Here is an 18,935-nt window from a genome sequence, read left to right on the forward strand (position 1 = left end):
CCCTCACTCATACAAAACATCTAATTAAAAAAGAAAAACCCAACTAAATGTGAATTTAGAGATGAATAAATGGTTGTCCTAGAAAAAGGGTTGTTGAGGAAATGTATACATGCATGTAGTGATGTTGCTAGGAGTTTGTCAAAAACACAAATTATATGACCACCTGTGAGTCACATTACATTAAAAACCACGGTAACACTTTACAATAACCATCATTTATAAATGGTAAACATATAGTTTATTAATGTTTATTCATCATTTATAAACCGTGTATAGGCCATTTATAATGGTAAATACATAATTTATTAATGTTTAACTGACTAAATAATTTATAAATGGCAAATAGATGGTATATTTATATAAGTTTATAGTTACTTTATCATTAACAAACAATTAAATTATAATTAATTGTTTCTTAATAGTGTTAGTTGCACTGATTATAACATTTTAACACCATAGTAAGTATGTTAATGATTTTTGAAATGATTCATATACCTTTAAGAAATTGGTTGAAAACATTTAAAGATTAAATATGGATAGCACTTTGTAAATGGTTAATAACTGGTCTATAAACCATCTATAAACATCACTTAGTTGGTTATTGTAAAGTGTTACCAAAACCACTGTATGTATGCAATATTACAGACAATCATTCTTTTAGTTTCCAGTCTGATCTGGAGGACACCGGATAGGAACGTGGTTTGTTACCATGCAGAACAAAAGTGCATATTTAATGGATTCAGTGCAGACAGAAAGTGTCTGATGTTACGAGATGCTGTAGTCAGACACTTACTTGCTGTTCGGTCATTTTAAATGAAAATATCAACTTTCAAATTGCAAATAACTATTTTTAGAGCTACCTTTCTCTTCTGATTTCAGTACTATTAGAAATGCAATGCTTACTTCCTCTAGCTTTGCCTACATTGCTGCTTAAGGACTCTTCCTGTCAGTATAGGAAAGCCTCTTGTCTCTCTGGCTGCTTGATGTCTGTCTGTGTGTGTGTGTGTGTGTGTGTGTGTGTACATGTGTGAATGTGTGTATCTGAGCAGGTCTGATACAAGCGCTTGCTTGTGCTCAGTATAGCTGTGTGTGCATGGCTGCCAGTCCTCTCTTTCACACCTTTGCATGCTGTGATTTTACCTGGCAGTGGACGCCGGCGCTGCCTTTTTCTGGCTCAAGTTCCACTGAGCTCGACGCCTCATCTTGCTTCTGATATTTGTTGTACTGAAACATTTTTCATTTGATAGCTGCCGTAGATTTTTAGAAGATCTTGTCTCTGTAAAGTACTTTGAGGCACGCTCAAAGAGGCATGAATAAATGCCACGACTCCCGCAGCTGTTGAACCACCTTTTCTAATGTGACAGAAGAATCCTGTGAACACGTCTCTGCTTCCTGAGAGCAACATTAGAGGAAGTCAGGGCCGCTCTGACTCAGAGTGATATGCATCTCAGTGTGTACTGTCCAAACATGATACAGTTAAATCCCAATCACTGTCAGACAAATGTATAATGCATCAACAGTAGATAAAATATGCAGATTTTTTACTACTTTTGTATGTTTAGTTGGACTTATAAAGATCATCAATGTAGGATGATGACGTATGTATCCTACGGTCACTCTGAGGCAAGAAATGTATTTTGTGTGACTCTTTTTGTGTGAATAAAATACCTAATCTCAGTCTTAAAGACCTCTTCCATGAGTGAATGAGGGTTCCTATAGCTTAAGATGAATTAGATTTAAAAGTTCCTATTTTTTATGCCATTCTGAAATATATTTTAAGCCAACTTTACAATAGAAAACAACCCTCGACCAACCCTGTTACTTAGGGTTAAGGAATATTATGTGCAAATGTTAATTATAACATGAAATTATTTCAGGTGGATGATGGATTACCTACTTCAAATTTTGAAAAAACAAACAACTGCCACAGTATGCCTGACTCGCAGAAATCCACTTGTTGTCCTTACCCAAGCATTAATAATTTTCTGGAGAAACTCTGATGATGAAGAAGATGATGATGATGATGATGATGAAAATGTGACAGCAATTTGGTAAACACATTTTTTTTTAGAGTTACTTATTTTGAGATTTTGCAACATCAGAAAAAAAAACAATTAGCATTTTAGCACTTTTGAAATATTTATTTATTCATTTCAATTTATTAATCAAAGTCTTATTTTTAGATTAATTAATTCACTGTGCTTTTTAGGGATCTGTTGGGACTCTGAAGAATATTTACTCACATAATATCGTCTCTGTCCCTCTTTCTCTCTATATATATAATTTGCTATGCACATTTACTTGCTCTTCTGTCAGGTAGAACATAGTCATGACACTTATTCTCTGACTTGGATTTAAACTTTTTTGTATGTTGCTTTGGACAAACATGAAAAAAATAATCATTTGGAAGCAGTTACAATCATGTTCACCTTTTCTGTTAATGTCAGTTCTTGCATGGGACATTCTTTACAACAGCTATTCTCAACCTTGGGGTCGGGACCCCAACTGGGGTCGCGAGATGATTTCTGGGGGTCGCCAAATCATTTTGGAAGTCAGCTCTGTCTCCACTGTGTTAAAGTGTTCATGTGTTAATGTGTTTTTGGTCGTTTAATGTCTTTTTTGTTGTCATTTTGTGTCTTTTTTGGTCATTTTGTGTCTTTTTTTTAGCCATTTTGTGTCTTTTTTGGTATTTTTTTTATCTTTTTTGGGTCATTTTGTGTCTTTTTTTGGTCATTTTGTGTCTTTTTTGGTCATTTAGTGTCTTTTTTGGTCATTTAGTGTCTTCTTGGTCATTTAGTGTCTTTTTTGGTCATTTTGTGTCTTTTCTGGTCATTTTGTGTCTTTTTTGGTCATTTTGTAGTCAATTTGTGTTTTTTTTGGTAATTTTGTTTCTTTTTTTGGTCATTTTGTTTCTTTTTTTGGTCATTTTGTGTCTTTTTTTGTAATTTTGTGTCTTTTTTGGTATTTTTTTTCTTTTTTGGTCATTTTGTTTCCTTTTTTTGGGTGATCTGAACTGTGCGTGTGAGATTGTGTTCAGTGAGCAGGGTTCGCGGACAACATGCATGTTAAATTGGGGGTCGCGACTCAAAAAGGTTGAGAACTACTGCTTTACAACATGGTGTGTGTGTGTGTGCTGGTGTTTTACCTTGCAGAGGAAGCTGATGTTGAAACCAAACGTCTGGGCGTTCCTCGAGCCGGCGTTCATGTAATTGCCAACCAGCAGCACCAACTCCAGCAGTTTGCTCAAGCCTTCGCTCTTCTTCACCTCCTCACAGGCGAACGTCACGTTCATGATGTCTGGCCGGATGTTGTTCACCTGCTCCTCAAACGTCAGCTTGAACAGAATGCCGTTGAGACGTGGTCGTAGGAGTTTTACTGAACTCATCTGAGGAGTTGAATGGAAAAGAAAAAGAAACATGTGGGAGTAGTTTGCATTATGTATAAACAAGTAAACAAGGCCTTTGCAACAATTGTGCAGTGCAGACGATCCAAGAGCACATGTTCAGCTAAATGAAAGTCTAACATCTCTGTGGTTCTTTTTTTTTTTTTTTCAATTTCGTGCACTTATTTTTGCCAGCTCTTCTGGGAATGCTGCAACCTAACATGGTCACCGCAACCACTGGAAATTCTTTTCAAAATAAACACCAATATTCTGTGCATTCATTCCAGCTGCCATAAGACTGTACAACACCAACACAACCTGAACATTTTTGCATAAATCTGCACTCTGCACATTTCTCCACTTAAATTTGCACTTAGTTGTATATAGTATATTATTACTATTATTATTATTGTATACTTGTATATTGTTAATATGTCTTTTTCTTAGATTGTTTATTTTTTATCTTTATCTTAATTGTGTGAAACTTTGCGGCTGTAACAAAGAAATTTCACCACTGTGGGATTAATAAAGTCAAATCTGAATCTGAATCTGAATCATTATGTGCAATAATCAGCAATAAAACCATAATAACTTTTAACTCGGTTGTGTTGCTATAGTGCTCACACACAGACCTGCACATACGTGTTAAGAGGCATGCTCTTTTCATTATAATGTGTTGGACAAACATAATAGTTAGGAATGTGTGTATTTCAGGAGCAGCTCTTACGTCTGCAGTGTCAAACTTGATGAAGCCGTCTCTTCTGTGTTGACAGGCTGATCATAAATGAATAAATTCTTGTATTGCTTTAGGAACTTTCAGTGTACAAGAATAGCTGGCTCTGAGTCACGACTATATAAGATCCTTCTGCCATGTTTTCTATTGAATCCGAGCTGGTATGCATCAAATGTGTATTGAACATCCACTTTTCTCCTTTGTCATCAAACCACATAAAGAACGCATCATATCAAAGGCACACGACTGGAACTTGAAAAAAAAGTGCAATGTGTCACCACACTAACTGCATTATTATATCACCCCATTATTCATGTGATATGCCTTTAAAAAGGTATGTATTTAATAAAGAGCAGCACTTGATAACACTACAGGTTGTGGCTCGCTTGACAAGCAAACTGCACTCGAGAGACAGAGACGCATATTCTGTATAAACCCATAAAAAGCTTGACTATAATGGATCTCCAACGTGAACTCTGCTGCTCACAATCTCAGTTATTTGAAAATTGTTTCAGAATGTGAGTTCCTCCAGTAACTTTTTATAGCATTGCAGAACAAAGACAGAAATTAAATCCTATAAAGTTACACAGTCATGTAGAATCTCCAGTGTAATTACTGCTGTGACTAGTTTTAATGAACTGAACCTCAACTACCCTCTTTAGCAAATGGGATTAACCTCTTTCCTGCCTCCCTCCTGACTTTCATATGGATGAAGGAATCTTCCATTAAACAAATTTGTCATAAATACTATAACAGCCTCAATCAATACCTGTGGGTTTAGGAGTGGAATTGCTGAAGCCCGGGAAAAAATAGTTGTGAAAATGGGAGGGAATTAAAACAAATAGGGCTTTGGCTGTAAGATATGTGGCAAAGCAGCAACCACAGACAAATTCTACAGATTGCTGCATAATCCTGTGCTTCAAGGCAACCTTCAGCCCATAATGTTTCATTACTGCTCAAATTTATTCATGTGTATGGGCAAGTTGTCTGTCAACAACCCAACCGAACACACACACACACACACACACACACACACACACACCAACCTCACTTCCACATAAGCACATGTCCTTCTCCCTCACTTGAATTGATTTGTATACAATAAGGTGAAATCACAATGAGAGCTTTTGCACGTTGGTGACAGCTCTGGCAGAGAGAAAAGCTTGAACATGGCTTATTTCCCAGGGGAACTAAATAGCTCTGCATTGAGGAGCTACTTCATCAGCAGGGAGGTATGTGATCACAAAATTGGTGAGATCACGAGGGAAACTGCCACCCCCTGCTTCATTACATCTCCTAAAAGAAATAGGTAAAAAAAAAACTTCAATGAGTGAAGAAAATAGCTATGGAGATGGAGCACATCTGCGACCCTTGGGTCTAATTCAACATCTCTTTTGTAATTCCGTGTAATGTACCTCTATGATCTTGTTGTAAAGTTAAGTTGAAAGATAACACTCTCTTTTACAGTTGCTTAAAGTGCTGGGTATTCACTTGGTAAATGGATGGTGAGAGCAGTTAATTAAAAAGTAATTACAGCTGTAACTAAGTGGAAAGGTCAGAACAGCTTGATGATGTACTTCCCTTCTCCTACAACTGATTACAATACACCTCTGTCTATCCAGACGCTCTCCGTTAGAGGTCGGACTCCAGAAAGAACAGAGGTCAGTGTGAAAAGGTAGCGGGTCAAGTTGAAACCGTGCAGGATTAGAGTGGGAGCAGGTTTCTGAATGACTCAGGTGTCCTTCACACAGAGGACATGCACCTGTTTCAATGTTGTCCCTTTCACATTTTAAAGGCTCATTTTCAGGAAAATGTGCAGAAAGTTTTTATACAAATCTTGCTGAAATACATATGAGGCAAGGCAAGTTTATTTGTATAGCACAATTCAACTCAGGGTAATTCAAAGTGCTTTACATACACATTAACCCTTTGATGCACAACATATATAAACACCTTTTAATGCACAATATGGATCAAAATGACCCGCATTAATTTCCCATTATTTCATGCTGGCTGTGTATTTGAATACCTTTTTTTTTTTTTTATGAGAACAGATCATTATTTCCATTTTTCATTTTTTTTTCAAATTAGTGATACAGAAAGGTTTTTTATTCAAAAAGTAAGAAATGAAAACAAAATATTAGAATGTATTATGATCAAAAACAAGTTCATTGAGGAGCCTGGAATACTGAATGATGAAATTAATTTATTGCAAAGATACAGAATATAAAAACTCTGTCTGGTCACTTTAGACCCATGTTGTGCATCAAAGGGTTAAAACAGCAAAAACAGTCAATTAAAACAGGGAAATAGAACTAAAAATATAAATAAGATAAAATAAGATGCAGCAGGATGAGAAAAGAGATAAAATAATAAAAAGCACAAGTCAAACATTGTGTAGTTAAAAAGTAAGGGCAGTAGAGTAGAGCAGATAAGTGTTAAAGTTAAAAGTACGCTGCAGTTTTTAGTGTTTATAGTTTTTGTTTAATAGTGTTTTTAGTCCTGATTTTTAGTCCATATGAGATGTTACAGTCTTTAAACTATTATAAAAATGAATTAATTGCTAATTAACGACATGCTGATTTGAAGAGGATGTCTTAATAAAAGACGCACAACAGGAGGGAAAGGTAAGTAATGCCTATATTTGCAGTGAATCAGAAGGAATTAATTTAATGCACAGGCAAACAAATATTTAAAAGCAATACAAAATGCCTGAGAGCCTTACTGATATGTGATATTCCATTCTATTTTTATATTTTTAATTGTCACTGGTAATTTTGTGTTTTGCTTTACATAAATAAAGACATTTTTACCATAAAAATAACAATAGAATGAAATAAATTATGAGTTTAATGCTCAAATCAGGTTATTATCAATAACATATATTTGCCTATCTCATAAATATTGGTGTCAGCATAAATGTTGTCAAATATGCACAAATCATTACAACACATATAATGAAAGAAATCAATGCCTGTGGTTATTTCCAAAATGTGTTATTATTTAAAAAAAATACATATATTTCAATGATCAGCAATTGACTGAAACTGAACATACAATTCTGATGTATATTTAGATTTTTTTTAACACTTCTTCAATACTAATTTTGGTAACACTTTCTATGAAGACTACATCTATAGTGCATTATGAGCGCATTCGTAGTGAATTATAATGCTCATTATAATCAATCATAATGCATTATGACTGCACTCATAAACACATATAAAGCTTCATGATGCACTATATCAACAGTTATAAATATAGCTTATAATGACTTATAAATCCAATCCCAACAACTACTCATACCCCTCTATACACACACCTCAACAATCGATTGTTATAAGGACTCATAGGATGCCATAAGTATAAATAATGACTTATGATGCAGCATAGCTTCTTTTAAATGCATGAAAATGTGTTACACTTTACTTAACGCCAACAATGAAACATCATGATTAGCTATACTGCATTATAGATGCGTCTATATGAACCTCACTTTACTTAAAGCATACATTGATCATTTATTTATACTTATGGCATCCTATGAGTCCTTATAACAATTGATTGTTGAGGTGTGTGTATAGAGGGGTATGAGTAGTTGTAATGTATTATAAGCCTCATCAGTCAGCCTGTAGTTTATAACCAGTCAAGAGCACTCATAAGACACTTGGATTTATAAGTCATTATAAGCTATATTTATAACTGTTGATATAGTGCATCATGAAGCTTTATATGTGTTTATGAATGCAGTCATAATGCATTATGGTTGATTATAATGAGCATTATAATTCACTATGAATGCGCTCGTAATGCACTATAGATGTAGTCTTCATAGAAAGTGTTACCCTAATTTCTTTAAATGGTTGATATGTGTAATAATGCATCATAATATAAAATATGCCTAATAAAGTTATTGTTATCTACGTTTCCACAGTCACATATCGGTGTCAAAGTGCTGCAAAATCCACAATAGAGAGGGTCTGTTTTATTATATTTATCTCTAAAATTCACCCCTCAGAAACTTAACTATCCCACCTGTTGACGTTAGCAGTAGCTTTAGCATCGTTAGCTGCTAGCTGCCATTTAAATCGATGCCATGTTGAGAGCCATGTGGAGGCAATCTATACGCTGTGGATTCTGTGTACAGCCACTTTAATATTTGTCTGGTGAAGATGTAATTCTGATGACTTAGAAAAACATATATTACTTTGTGGAGACTTTACTTCAAGTTCACGGTGTGTTACCCACACAACATTATTTTTTTCTCCTTAAAAGATAAAAGATAAAACTCTGACTGGTCATTGTTAATCGATTAGAGGATTGGGATACATCACCACGCTGGTTGACTGCAGTGCCATGCTTTTCAAAGAACTTCATTACAGACAGGATTCGTAGCCTTAGGGTATGATTTTATCATGAGACAACATTGACAGTTGATGTCAAAAATATGGCATTCACTGAGCTCTTGTTGCTGAATCCTAATCAAAAACGATTAAAATGTTCTTGGCTTGAGTCAAAAGTGCTTTTTTTTTCGTCTGATATTTGGAAGTTGGATTACCAAATGCTTTACTTTTTTCTATTAAATATGCCCTTTTTATTGTTGGATGTTTTAATTAAATATTACTGCAATTCTTGGGGGTGCATCCCTCTAAATTATGCATTTCTTTATATCTTAGTCCCTCGCTACACTGCTGTCAAAATCCAGCAGTCCAGCACCAAAAAAAAAAAATCAAACAATGCTTGAGGAAGACAGATTAAAGTGCTAAAGTGCAGTGTGTGTTTGTTAGTCTGTGCGAGGTGCAGAGAGACAAAGAGAGTGAGCGATGAAGAAAAAATAGAATTTCTCAACTGTGCATGCTTGCAAGTGTTTGACTACAGCAGATCGGGAGTACGATTGTGTATACTGTGTGTTCTCTTGGGGCGATCCAGTAGTCACCAGGAAATTATACTCACCACAATGCCAAACTGCTCCGACTCCACAAGCTCTTCATATTCACCCTTTAGTTCCGCCAGCGCATTCAGCTCTTTCTGCTCTGGCAGGTTCTTTATCAGGTTCTACAAATGGGGGAGCACACACAAACACAGGCACACACACACACACACACACACACAGAAACACAAACACAGACACAAAGACAGAGAGAGAGAGAGAGAATGAGCTACTGTTAATGCAAATCTCATTTTCTGTCCATGTCAGGATAAATATCACCTCAACTTACCCTGCTAGCTAACAATTTGATGCATATTTGTTGTTATTGACATGTAGTTTATTATATAAGACAGACAGACAGACATTATATTATTAAATATTACAGACATACATACATACTGTCTATGCACTTTATGTGTTCTTTATGCACACTGTTCATTGCACCTTATTTGTTTCATAGCACCAACATTGTTATACTGTATATTCATATTTATTCTGCACTGGAATTATATTCTACTCCTTCTTTAGACACTTTATATTTTATTGTATTTTTATTGTATTTTTATATTTTATTGCTTGAAGTATCTCATATCAGCTTTCTTTACACATACAAACAGCCTGTCTATCTATCTATCTATCTATCTATCTATCTATCTATCTATCTATCTATCTATCTATCTATCTATCTATCTATCTATCTATCTATTGTGAGCTTTAAACTAGGATGCATCTTTGGATGGACCTTTCTAAAACAACACTCACATGTCAAGCTTTTTATACAAATTAATACAGATTGTATGGACAACTTCCTATCGGTTCTTTCAAATAAAACATTTTCATCATACATTTCTATCTTTATTATAGCAGATTTGAGTCCAAACGCATAGAGGTTTGCTGACGGTCTGCTAGGAGGAGAAGTAGATAAGGTCACATAATCACTGCTCACTGTTGGCTTTTTACTGTGACAGTGGTGGCCCTTAGCCAATTACAGAACATGTCAGGGACCTTCAGATAACTGACCTTCTACTGCATAATCTACATCACCTTGCAATTGTCTTAAAAGTACATGCAACACTTTTGCCATTAATTTGCTACTTTTCTGTTAAATTGCAAGAGCTGAAAAAAAAAAAAAGAAATGCTGCTGCTGGTGAGGTTGGAGATTAAGATGGAGATGAGGAGGATAATGGGAGGGGCTGTGTTTTCTGTAAATGTTAATTGTTTGTGTGAAGGTCAGCCAAGTTAATAAAATTGACCATAGCGACTTTTCCATCTTTTTCTCAGAGGAGAAGAAGAGGAAGAGGTGCCCTTTTCCAGGTCTTTCACAAAGCTTCCCTCCTCATTAGCTCTCCAAATTTATTCAGCGGGAGCAGACTGGCGCAGGGTCACGTGGTCAGATGGGAGCCCAGACAGGAAACACAGAGAGCAGACACTGCTACTGGGCCACGGGCCTGGCTGACCACTCAATAGACCTCAGCACGGTGGCCAGTGTCTACTGCCCACTAATGATGACATCTCTGTCCTTCCCTCGGGGGAATACAGCAATATAAAAAGTAAGCCATAATGCAGGCCTGGCATTCCTGTTTGGGAGGGAGCCATTATATCAAATGTTGCTTGCTTTTGCTGAAGCTCCAATTAGGGTCTGCGGTAAGCAGTGGTGCCATGATAATGAAGGCTTTTGATCATATCAGCAGAAGCAGAAAGAATTGTTGATGATATATAAAAAAAACCCCACAAAAACATATTTGTGTAATTGGATTTATAAGGATGGCTTATGTTGGAGTTAAATGATGACTGGGCACATGGTTTCCTTTGTTTTGTTGTTTCTTTTTGGTTGAGCGCAATGAATATACATATATATACTGTATTCAGCACAAAGCTAATGTGGCTAATTATTCACTTGTGACCTTTTCCTAAAGAAAAACTTCCTGATGGTGTTGTATATACCTGATGACTTTCTCATAAACAAGCAAAAGCAAAAGAAAAGAACTTAATTCTGAAACTGACGTTATTTTTTGTTAAACTATTGACAAAAATACATGTGTAGCTGTTCTTGAAAACCAAATTTGCTTTTTAGGTAGTCAATAACCAGAGTGAAGTGTAAGTTAGTTTAACAATAAAAACTCCAGTAAAGCATATTTAATGATCTGCCTTTCTACATACACTACCGGTCAAAAGTTTTAGAACACCCCAATTTTTCCAGTTTTTATTGAAATTCAAGCAGTTCAAGTCAAATGAACAGCTTGAAAGGGTACAAAGGTAAGTGGTGAACTGCCAGAGGTAAATAAAAAAAGGTAAGCTTAACCAAAACTGGAAAATAATGTACATTTCAGAATTATACAAGTAGGCCTTTTTCAGGGAACAAGAGATGGGTTAACAACTTAACTCTATGGAGTCTTGGGCTATTTTGTCCATTTTTGAATTCTTTACATGTCTTTGTACGTCATTTTGTGTCTTTTTTTAGTCATCTTGTGTCTTTTGGTGTCTTTTTTTGGTCATTTTGTGTCTTTTTTTAGTCCTTTAGTCCAACATAAAATGTGATTTTGAATCTTTTTTTTACTTTCAAAACACTATCATGCTCAATCAAGAAATAAAAGAATATTTTAAATGTTGCAAATGTGCATTGATTTCAGAGTACACTGAGACATTAAACTGCATCATTTTCAATTAAATTCTGGAAAAGTTGGTGTGTTCTAAAACTTTTGACCAGTAGTGTATGTAGAATCACCTCGACATTAATAGCTGGATTAGTGACAAGGTTCTCCTTGGGCATGTATCATTGGTTCTAAATGGAACATCATCAGCAGCAAACCATTCACCCATTGCAATAGTTATTGCTAATACTGTGGAAAATCCGATTAATGAAGCTGATCTTTACTGGCATTGCTTCTTGACCAAAGATGAGCAATTAGCGGTATGTTTTCAACCTTGTACAGTTCGCCCTTTACGTTGGCTTTCAATCTGAGTTGAGTGTGATTTTGCATGGTATAGAAATGAAGGAAAAGTGTCCTATATAATATTTCAGGCCTTTTTTAATCAGAGCTGTGCTTATAATGCTCGTCAGTGATTTGTCAGCACGCTAAAATCCACGGTGACATATAAAAACATACGTACACACAGAACTTTTGCTCCCATTGCATTTGCCATTTCCAAAGTGCCCTCTATAATTACATTACAGGAGGAATGGTTTGAACGTTTTGAGAAGGGTGAAATTAAAACGTTTCTAAATACATCTGAAAAACACAGACGGAAGACTAGGTAATGGAAAATCGAATCCACCTTGTGCTTGTCATTTCATTTGTCTGTCATCTTGTTAATTATTAGAGACCCCATAGAGCACAATTGACACAAAGGCAGCACCATATGTGAGGCAATGTGGGAGACTGGGTGATGATGCTGGGCCAGACTCCTCACCACAGGCCACCAGACACACACAGCAGTCTAGGAGAGATTACTGGAAGTATTCTAGCAACACTACACATTCATTTACCGCCTTGGGCGAAGATGAAGGCGCTACAAATCAGCGCACGGGCCAAGATACAGCAATCCACCAAGAAGGCATAAAGAAAAATTTGGTTGTTCGGGTTAAAACCTCATAAATCCTGCTTCCTTGTACAAAAATAAGAAAAAGAGGTTTTAGGCAGAATGTGTAAAAAAAAGGGAATATATACAGAAACTAGCAAATGCAAACTGCACAACTAAATCTTACAATTTCACACTATTGATGTGAATGTCAATGCCCTTACATCATTTGTTGGGATATAATGTTTTAGGGGTGCACCGATTGCAATTTTCTGGCCAATCACCAGTTTTTAAAAAGCCCGACCTGCCGATTCCGATTTTGGCCGATACCGATTTTATTATAACTCACAGCTGAACCCTCAATGTTAGAGTTCGGTTAGGGTTTGGTTTAACATAAAATAATCTGCCGATCCCGCAAAATTAAGGAAATCGGTGCACCCCTACAATGTTAAGATTGATTTACTTTTCTGAAATGGCCTGACTGACTGTATTAGTAACAAACAACTTCACCACATTTGTATTTGTAGGTATTTCTATTATGTTAACAAACATAAAATGTGACCAAAATGTATGACTTCATGTGTGAGGCCAAACGCGTTGGTCTTTCAATAAAATTGTTACATACAATAAGTCTTAATGGAATTTTCATAGGCATTTTGAGAACATTTTTACAGTTCTAGTCTTTTTATTGTGTCTGCACCATTTTGAGGAACATTTTTAGCTCCTATTTCAAAGTATAAGTACTCTCCTGACACAGGAGGAACCATGAGTGACGTGGGTGTGTAGTCATTGGTCCAGAGATGTACATGTATGTCGACTGGTTGAACACAGCCAATGCAGCACTGGCAATCAACATTCTTTTAATACCCACATGCCATGTACCAGCTATGTACCATAAACCAGTTGAATCTCCTCTAGCAGATGCGTCTGGTCAATCCCCCACACGGATTTCCACCATTTACCTCATATAAAGCTGGTTTGGTAGGATGACTTATGTCCAGTGCAACTCATCAAACTTAGCTCAAACTGCCAAACTACACATTTGTGAATTAGTCTAGTGATGTCTACGTGTAAAGAACAAAAACCACAAAGCGAAAAAAAAAACTGCTTTTACTGTAGGAAGCATCACTTCAGCGTTCCTATTGTCAGTGTCAATGCAGACAGAAAATAGCCATTGAAGGCATGTAGTTTTTGGAGGACCCCCCCAGTGGGCAGTTCCTCTGAGCCAGTCCCCACAACTATTTGTCTGAAACCACCTCATGTGTCAACAGAGACTTTATGCTGAATGCAAAACGGCCAACCTATGTACATGGATACCTTCTGAGTATTGTGCTCCTTTCAGTATGTACGTTTTGTTTCCTTACAGTTACTCTCAGGGTCTGTGGATGCCAGTTTCTCTTACAGTCAAACAACAGTTATGGCCTTCGTTTCTCCATTTATTCTTCCTCCGCTGACTGTCACAGTTCAAAAGCTTTTCAAAGTTCCAGCAGTGTATATATTTATTCATATCCTCATCGGGCGCACAAAAACTGCCTTTTATAAATTCAAGGTTTGATCATTAAAATATGTATTCAACTGTCAATCAACCACATGCTCAGCAGACAGATCAGAATCAATTAATCTTTGTCAGGGACGGCAGCCGTCCAATAGCACGTGCACCAGCACAATTAATTTACATCTGTGTGAAAAAGTGAATATATAATATGTGGCTGCCTGTCAATGTGTGTTCAATTTCAATATAAACATAAATTATAATATCAATTTTGCAGAGAAGTGTTTTTTGGTTGTTATCCTATTTTGAAACAGATTAGAATATCATTGCACTCTATACTTAATTCCTTATAGATTAAGTGTCAGAAGGTCAACTCAAATTTCCCCTCGCTTTTACTTGCAATAGGACAGAAAAAAAAATAAGTAGAGTAAATATTGGTGAAATAATTCCACTACTTCTCCCCAGACAGTGAGAATGTGTACTAGAGGAATGTAAGCAGTTGTGAGGGTAAAGGAGAGTGTTAAAGTAATGAGATACAGGTTACGGTTCACTAAACATTTGTAGAAGATGACAGTATCTGTAGGGCTTTGACTTCCACACTTTGATCTCTGCTGCTGTCAACTAGCTTCCAGTGAATCGAGCTGAGTTTCACAGCATCCGTGCACCCATGCCAAGTTAATACAGTTTAAAAGGCGGGTATTAGGCATGTATTAGCTACACACTTAACCATACAGTTTACAGCACTGCATGCTGTTAATAACAGCAGGCGCTGATGTCGTGCAAAGTAAAAAAAAAATGCTTTGATATTTAAAATACAATGACATGCACTCTTCCACATATGGATCAAGAAGATTCTGTCTAAATCAGGGGAGTCAAACTCAAATACACAATGGGCCAAAATGTAAAACTTGAATAAAATCGCGGGCCAACATTGAACAAATAAACCTTTTAATATATACCAAACATGTTTTGCTTTAACATTAAATATGGAACCAGCAACGCTTAAAAACATGCAATATATAACTAAATAGTGCAGACATGCAAAATCAAATTTCATATAAAAAACACATCAATGTCATTAATTTATTAATTAAAATTAAATAAAAAATTGTATGCCTCTTTTCTATTTGCACCCATATCAAAATAAAGTTTTTCAACAGGTTCATACATTTAAAAATAAAATAACAATAATAAATCTAGTATTAGCGGTAAATGCGCCGTATAATACCGGCGGGTCAGCTTTTATAGTACAATAATAATATAATAATTTGATATTGGCTCGCGGGCCAAATAAAATTACACTGCGGGCCAAATTTGGCCCGCGGGCCAGAGTTTGACACCCCTGGTCTACATGTTGTATTGTGCTTGTGTACATTAAGACAAGATCTGGTCGTATATGAGGGAGGATGTGTAACACACCTACTTTACGAGCCATACCTTGTGAAATATAATTAGAGCAAAGAGGAGCATATTCCCAACAGTGATATCAAAATGAAAAAGAAAACCGAGAAAGCTTAAGTTATAGCCTGAGACACGTCAATCGATAAAGCTTTTCTCAGAGCAATAAAGTCTTTATTAAGCTGGGTTAAATAAAGGAGAAAAGTGAGAGAATCACCTGATGTCTACAAAATGATCTGAATAAAGTGTGTTCCTCTCGACTAGGCCAATGGGAGGTCTACAACAAAGGCAGGAGAGGAGCCATGGCTGCCATGTGCTTGACAGATGTGATTTTCTCCTTTTAATTGATTTTCTCCTCAATTTTGGGAGACAGAGAAACATGTGGTATTCTGCACCTCGCTTCGTGATGAGGAGCAACATGGGAGTGCCATCTCCCTGCCGTGACACCTCAGCAGGCTCCCTACCTGGCTCATGGCAAATCAGTGAAGACTTCAGTTTGAATCAATAACAAAATAATAGACAGACAAGAAGACAAGAAGCCTTAACTTCTAAAAAAAAACAAAAAAAAAACAGTGCTTGACAGCTCCAAAAAAGACATTATGTGGAATTTCAAAGTTGTTGTTTTTTTTAAATACTAAGCTTAAGAGTCAAAAGAGAAGAAAAAAAAAAACTTTGCACAATAGTTTGTGGGTGTAGACAGCATCCATCTCTAACAAAAGGTTACTACCACAGAACTGAAAACTGAATATGTGAAACAAAGGATATCAAGTTGTGTTTTTGTTTACGAGAATGGGGACAGTTTTGACAGATAATGCTCAGTAAAAATGGAGTGCAGCACCTTCTAAATGTTATACTTCTCATCTAAATAGCATTTTCTATTTAAAAAAACACAAATCTGCTTTATTTGAAATTATATTTAAAGTATTTGCTATTGCAAATCAGGTTAATCGTATAAAAGTTACTTGATAAAAGCAGATGTTTGCAACATTTAACCTCAACATCAGAGGAGAACTAATGGGAGAAGACAAACAACAACAACAAAAGGCAAATTGTGTCTAACGTGTAAATATGTTAAACAATAGACATCAGCTATGAAGGCTGCTGTATTCTTACAGAATCTACACCCTGCCAAACAACACAAACACCTCAAATCTCACTATGAGCAAAGCTACAGTGACAGGCTGACAGGCAACAAACTGAGTGTGACAGATTCTAAAATCGCATTAAACTAAATGAGAAATGCAGTCTGAGAGAAAGACACAAACACAGTGAGAGGGAGGAAAAAAAAGGCTGAGAGAGAGATAGAGGGAGGAGGGATTAATTCGAGGGTTGGGGCTGGAAAACCTGACAGACTTACTGTGACATTAAATGTGTCTTTTAAAAGGAAATATGGAGGATTTTTTTTCAAATGTGCACACCTGAGATCTTACATTTACCATGAAAGGTGTGAAGCAGGATTAAGAGGGAAATTAAGCGAGCAAATAGGCGCTTCACATTGAGAAAGAAACGAGATAAACAGAGATAGAAGTGGTGGTGGTGAAGAGAGAGACGAGAACAGAGACAAAAAAAACAAAAAAATGATTAAAAAAAAAACAAGAAAGGCACAAACAAAGTGTTTCTGAAAGCTTATTCCACTCTAACCCAAATCTATTGTGAGCCCTCAGGACTAACAGATGAATCTAACTTTTATATATTAACTGCAAGAGGGAAAACGTGGACGCACATATGCTAATTTAATGATATAAACTTTGATAAAACAGTTTTTACCTAATGCACAAAGACAAGCTATATGCAGAGCATTTGCTTAAAAAAACAAACTTGTCAAGGTGAAAAAGGGGATGAACTCCACTGCACTGCATTGAAATCATCCCTCATTTGGGATTATTCTTCTTTGACAATGTCTCATAAAGTCACCCTAATACAGTTCTGGTATATAATGAGACTGTCAATCAAATAAGAAGAGAGCTAGCATGCAAAACAGTAATAGAAATTAATTTGTTTGTGGAGTCTGCTGTCTGAGAGCGTCTCTGTGAGTGATGTGCCATCTGTCACAGAAACAAAGACACCGAATTGGAGAGTGAAAACAGAAAACAAATTTTACTCGGTTAAGAAAATACAGCACCCAGTGTGCCTGAGGAGAAGCTGCATGGACTCCACCTAATCAAAATTTAACTGTTATACTGTATTGTGCATGAACGTGTCGGTGTGTATGCATCTGCCTGTGTGTGTGTGTGTGTGTGTGTGTGTGTGTGTGTGAGAATGTGTGAGCTTTTAATCAATATTCAACCTGAGGACAGAGTACCTGGCCTGGACCCTGTAGCTACACATCAGCAGCGTGGTGATGATCAGTGAAAAGTACATGTAGTACCTTGGGTCCTGGCCATCAATTTCTGAGGCGTTTGATATTGCACCAAGCCAAGCAAAGCCTCGCCTCTCTTCCCCTTCGCCTTTACTTTGTTTATTCAATACTTCTCCTCCTTTCTCTGTCTTATTTTTCCAGCCCTACCAAATCAGCATAATGTATTTCACATTCCATTGTAAAAATTAGCATTTGATGCAGAAGAGAGTTATGTGCTGTGTGCCAAAATAAACCACAATTAAGCCCAAGGGGGGCCCCCGTTTCTCCTGCTTAAGCTCTAATCCAACAGGCCCAATGCACAGCCATACTTATCACCTTGCCCCACATGTGCACTTTTAACACCATGCAAATGATGCCCGACAATGTGCCAGGCTGCTACAATCACCTGTTGTTACAGCGGAGAACAAAGGCTGGCATGGGCACTGCCAGACCCTGCAGCCAATGAGCTACCACGTGTAATGATGGCTGCATGCATATGGATGAGCATCGTGGTGATCTGGGTGATTGACAAGAGAGATAAACAATAATAACAAGCATGGCTAGTACGAAAGACTCCTGTGAGACCTGGCGAAAAGGTTGTTGCCATGGCGAAGGTGAGGAGAAGTTGTGCAAAGCCGAAAGCTGACAGCGCCGCTGTTTACCCGGAGAAAACCTAGTTGGTGTGTAATATGATTATATGTGACACACGATGTAATTTGATATAATTTAAAAGGACAGGAACAGTATATATATATATATATATAGAGTCACAGACAGTTGACAAGAGCAAATAATATAGAAGTGTATGCAAAAGTTGTGATGTGTAGGTGTGGAAGCCATCACTTATTTATAGTCCTATACTCTCTAAAAACAGATATTTGCATATGAATGCAGAATCTTTAGGCAAAAGAAGCAATTTTTGTTTTTCTTGGTTGTAGTCTGTTAGACTCACGGGCCAGTTTCTAAACTCTCAGACAGGTAGGTGGAGTTCTTCAGTAATTTGGAACTGTAAGAATGGTAGTTTGTTTTTCGTTGGAGTGGTGACCAATATAAGAATAGGAATTCAAATTATTGGAAGAGGAAATTAGGGCTGTGCCATATCGTATCGTTCACGATAATATCGGTATTTTTTTTTTTTTGGAT

At 36.6% G+C, this 18,935-nt stretch overlaps 1 protein-coding gene across 2 annotated transcripts in view; it reads right to left on the minus strand.

The window, feature by feature from the left end:
* Positions 1-18,935, minus strand: part of diaph2 (diaphanous-related formin 2) — a 519,741-nt gene that overhangs the window by 178,105 nt on the left and 322,701 nt on the right. For both annotated transcript variants that reach the window (XM_059345604.1, XM_059345603.1), the window contains exons 22-23: positions 9,069-9,170; positions 3,146-3,385 (exon numbers count right to left, since the gene is read on the minus strand). In XM_059345604.1, coding sequence (XP_059201587.1) covers positions 3,146-3,385; positions 9,069-9,170 — 342 coding nt within the window. The remainder of the gene's footprint in view (positions 1-3,145; positions 3,386-9,068; positions 9,171-18,935) is intronic.

Source organism: Centropristis striata, chromosome 12, assembly GCF_030273125.1.
Source record: "Centropristis striata isolate RG_2023a ecotype Rhode Island chromosome 12, C.striata_1.0, whole genome shotgun sequence".
NCBI lineage: Eukaryota > Metazoa > Chordata > Actinopteri > Perciformes > Serranidae > Centropristis > Centropristis striata.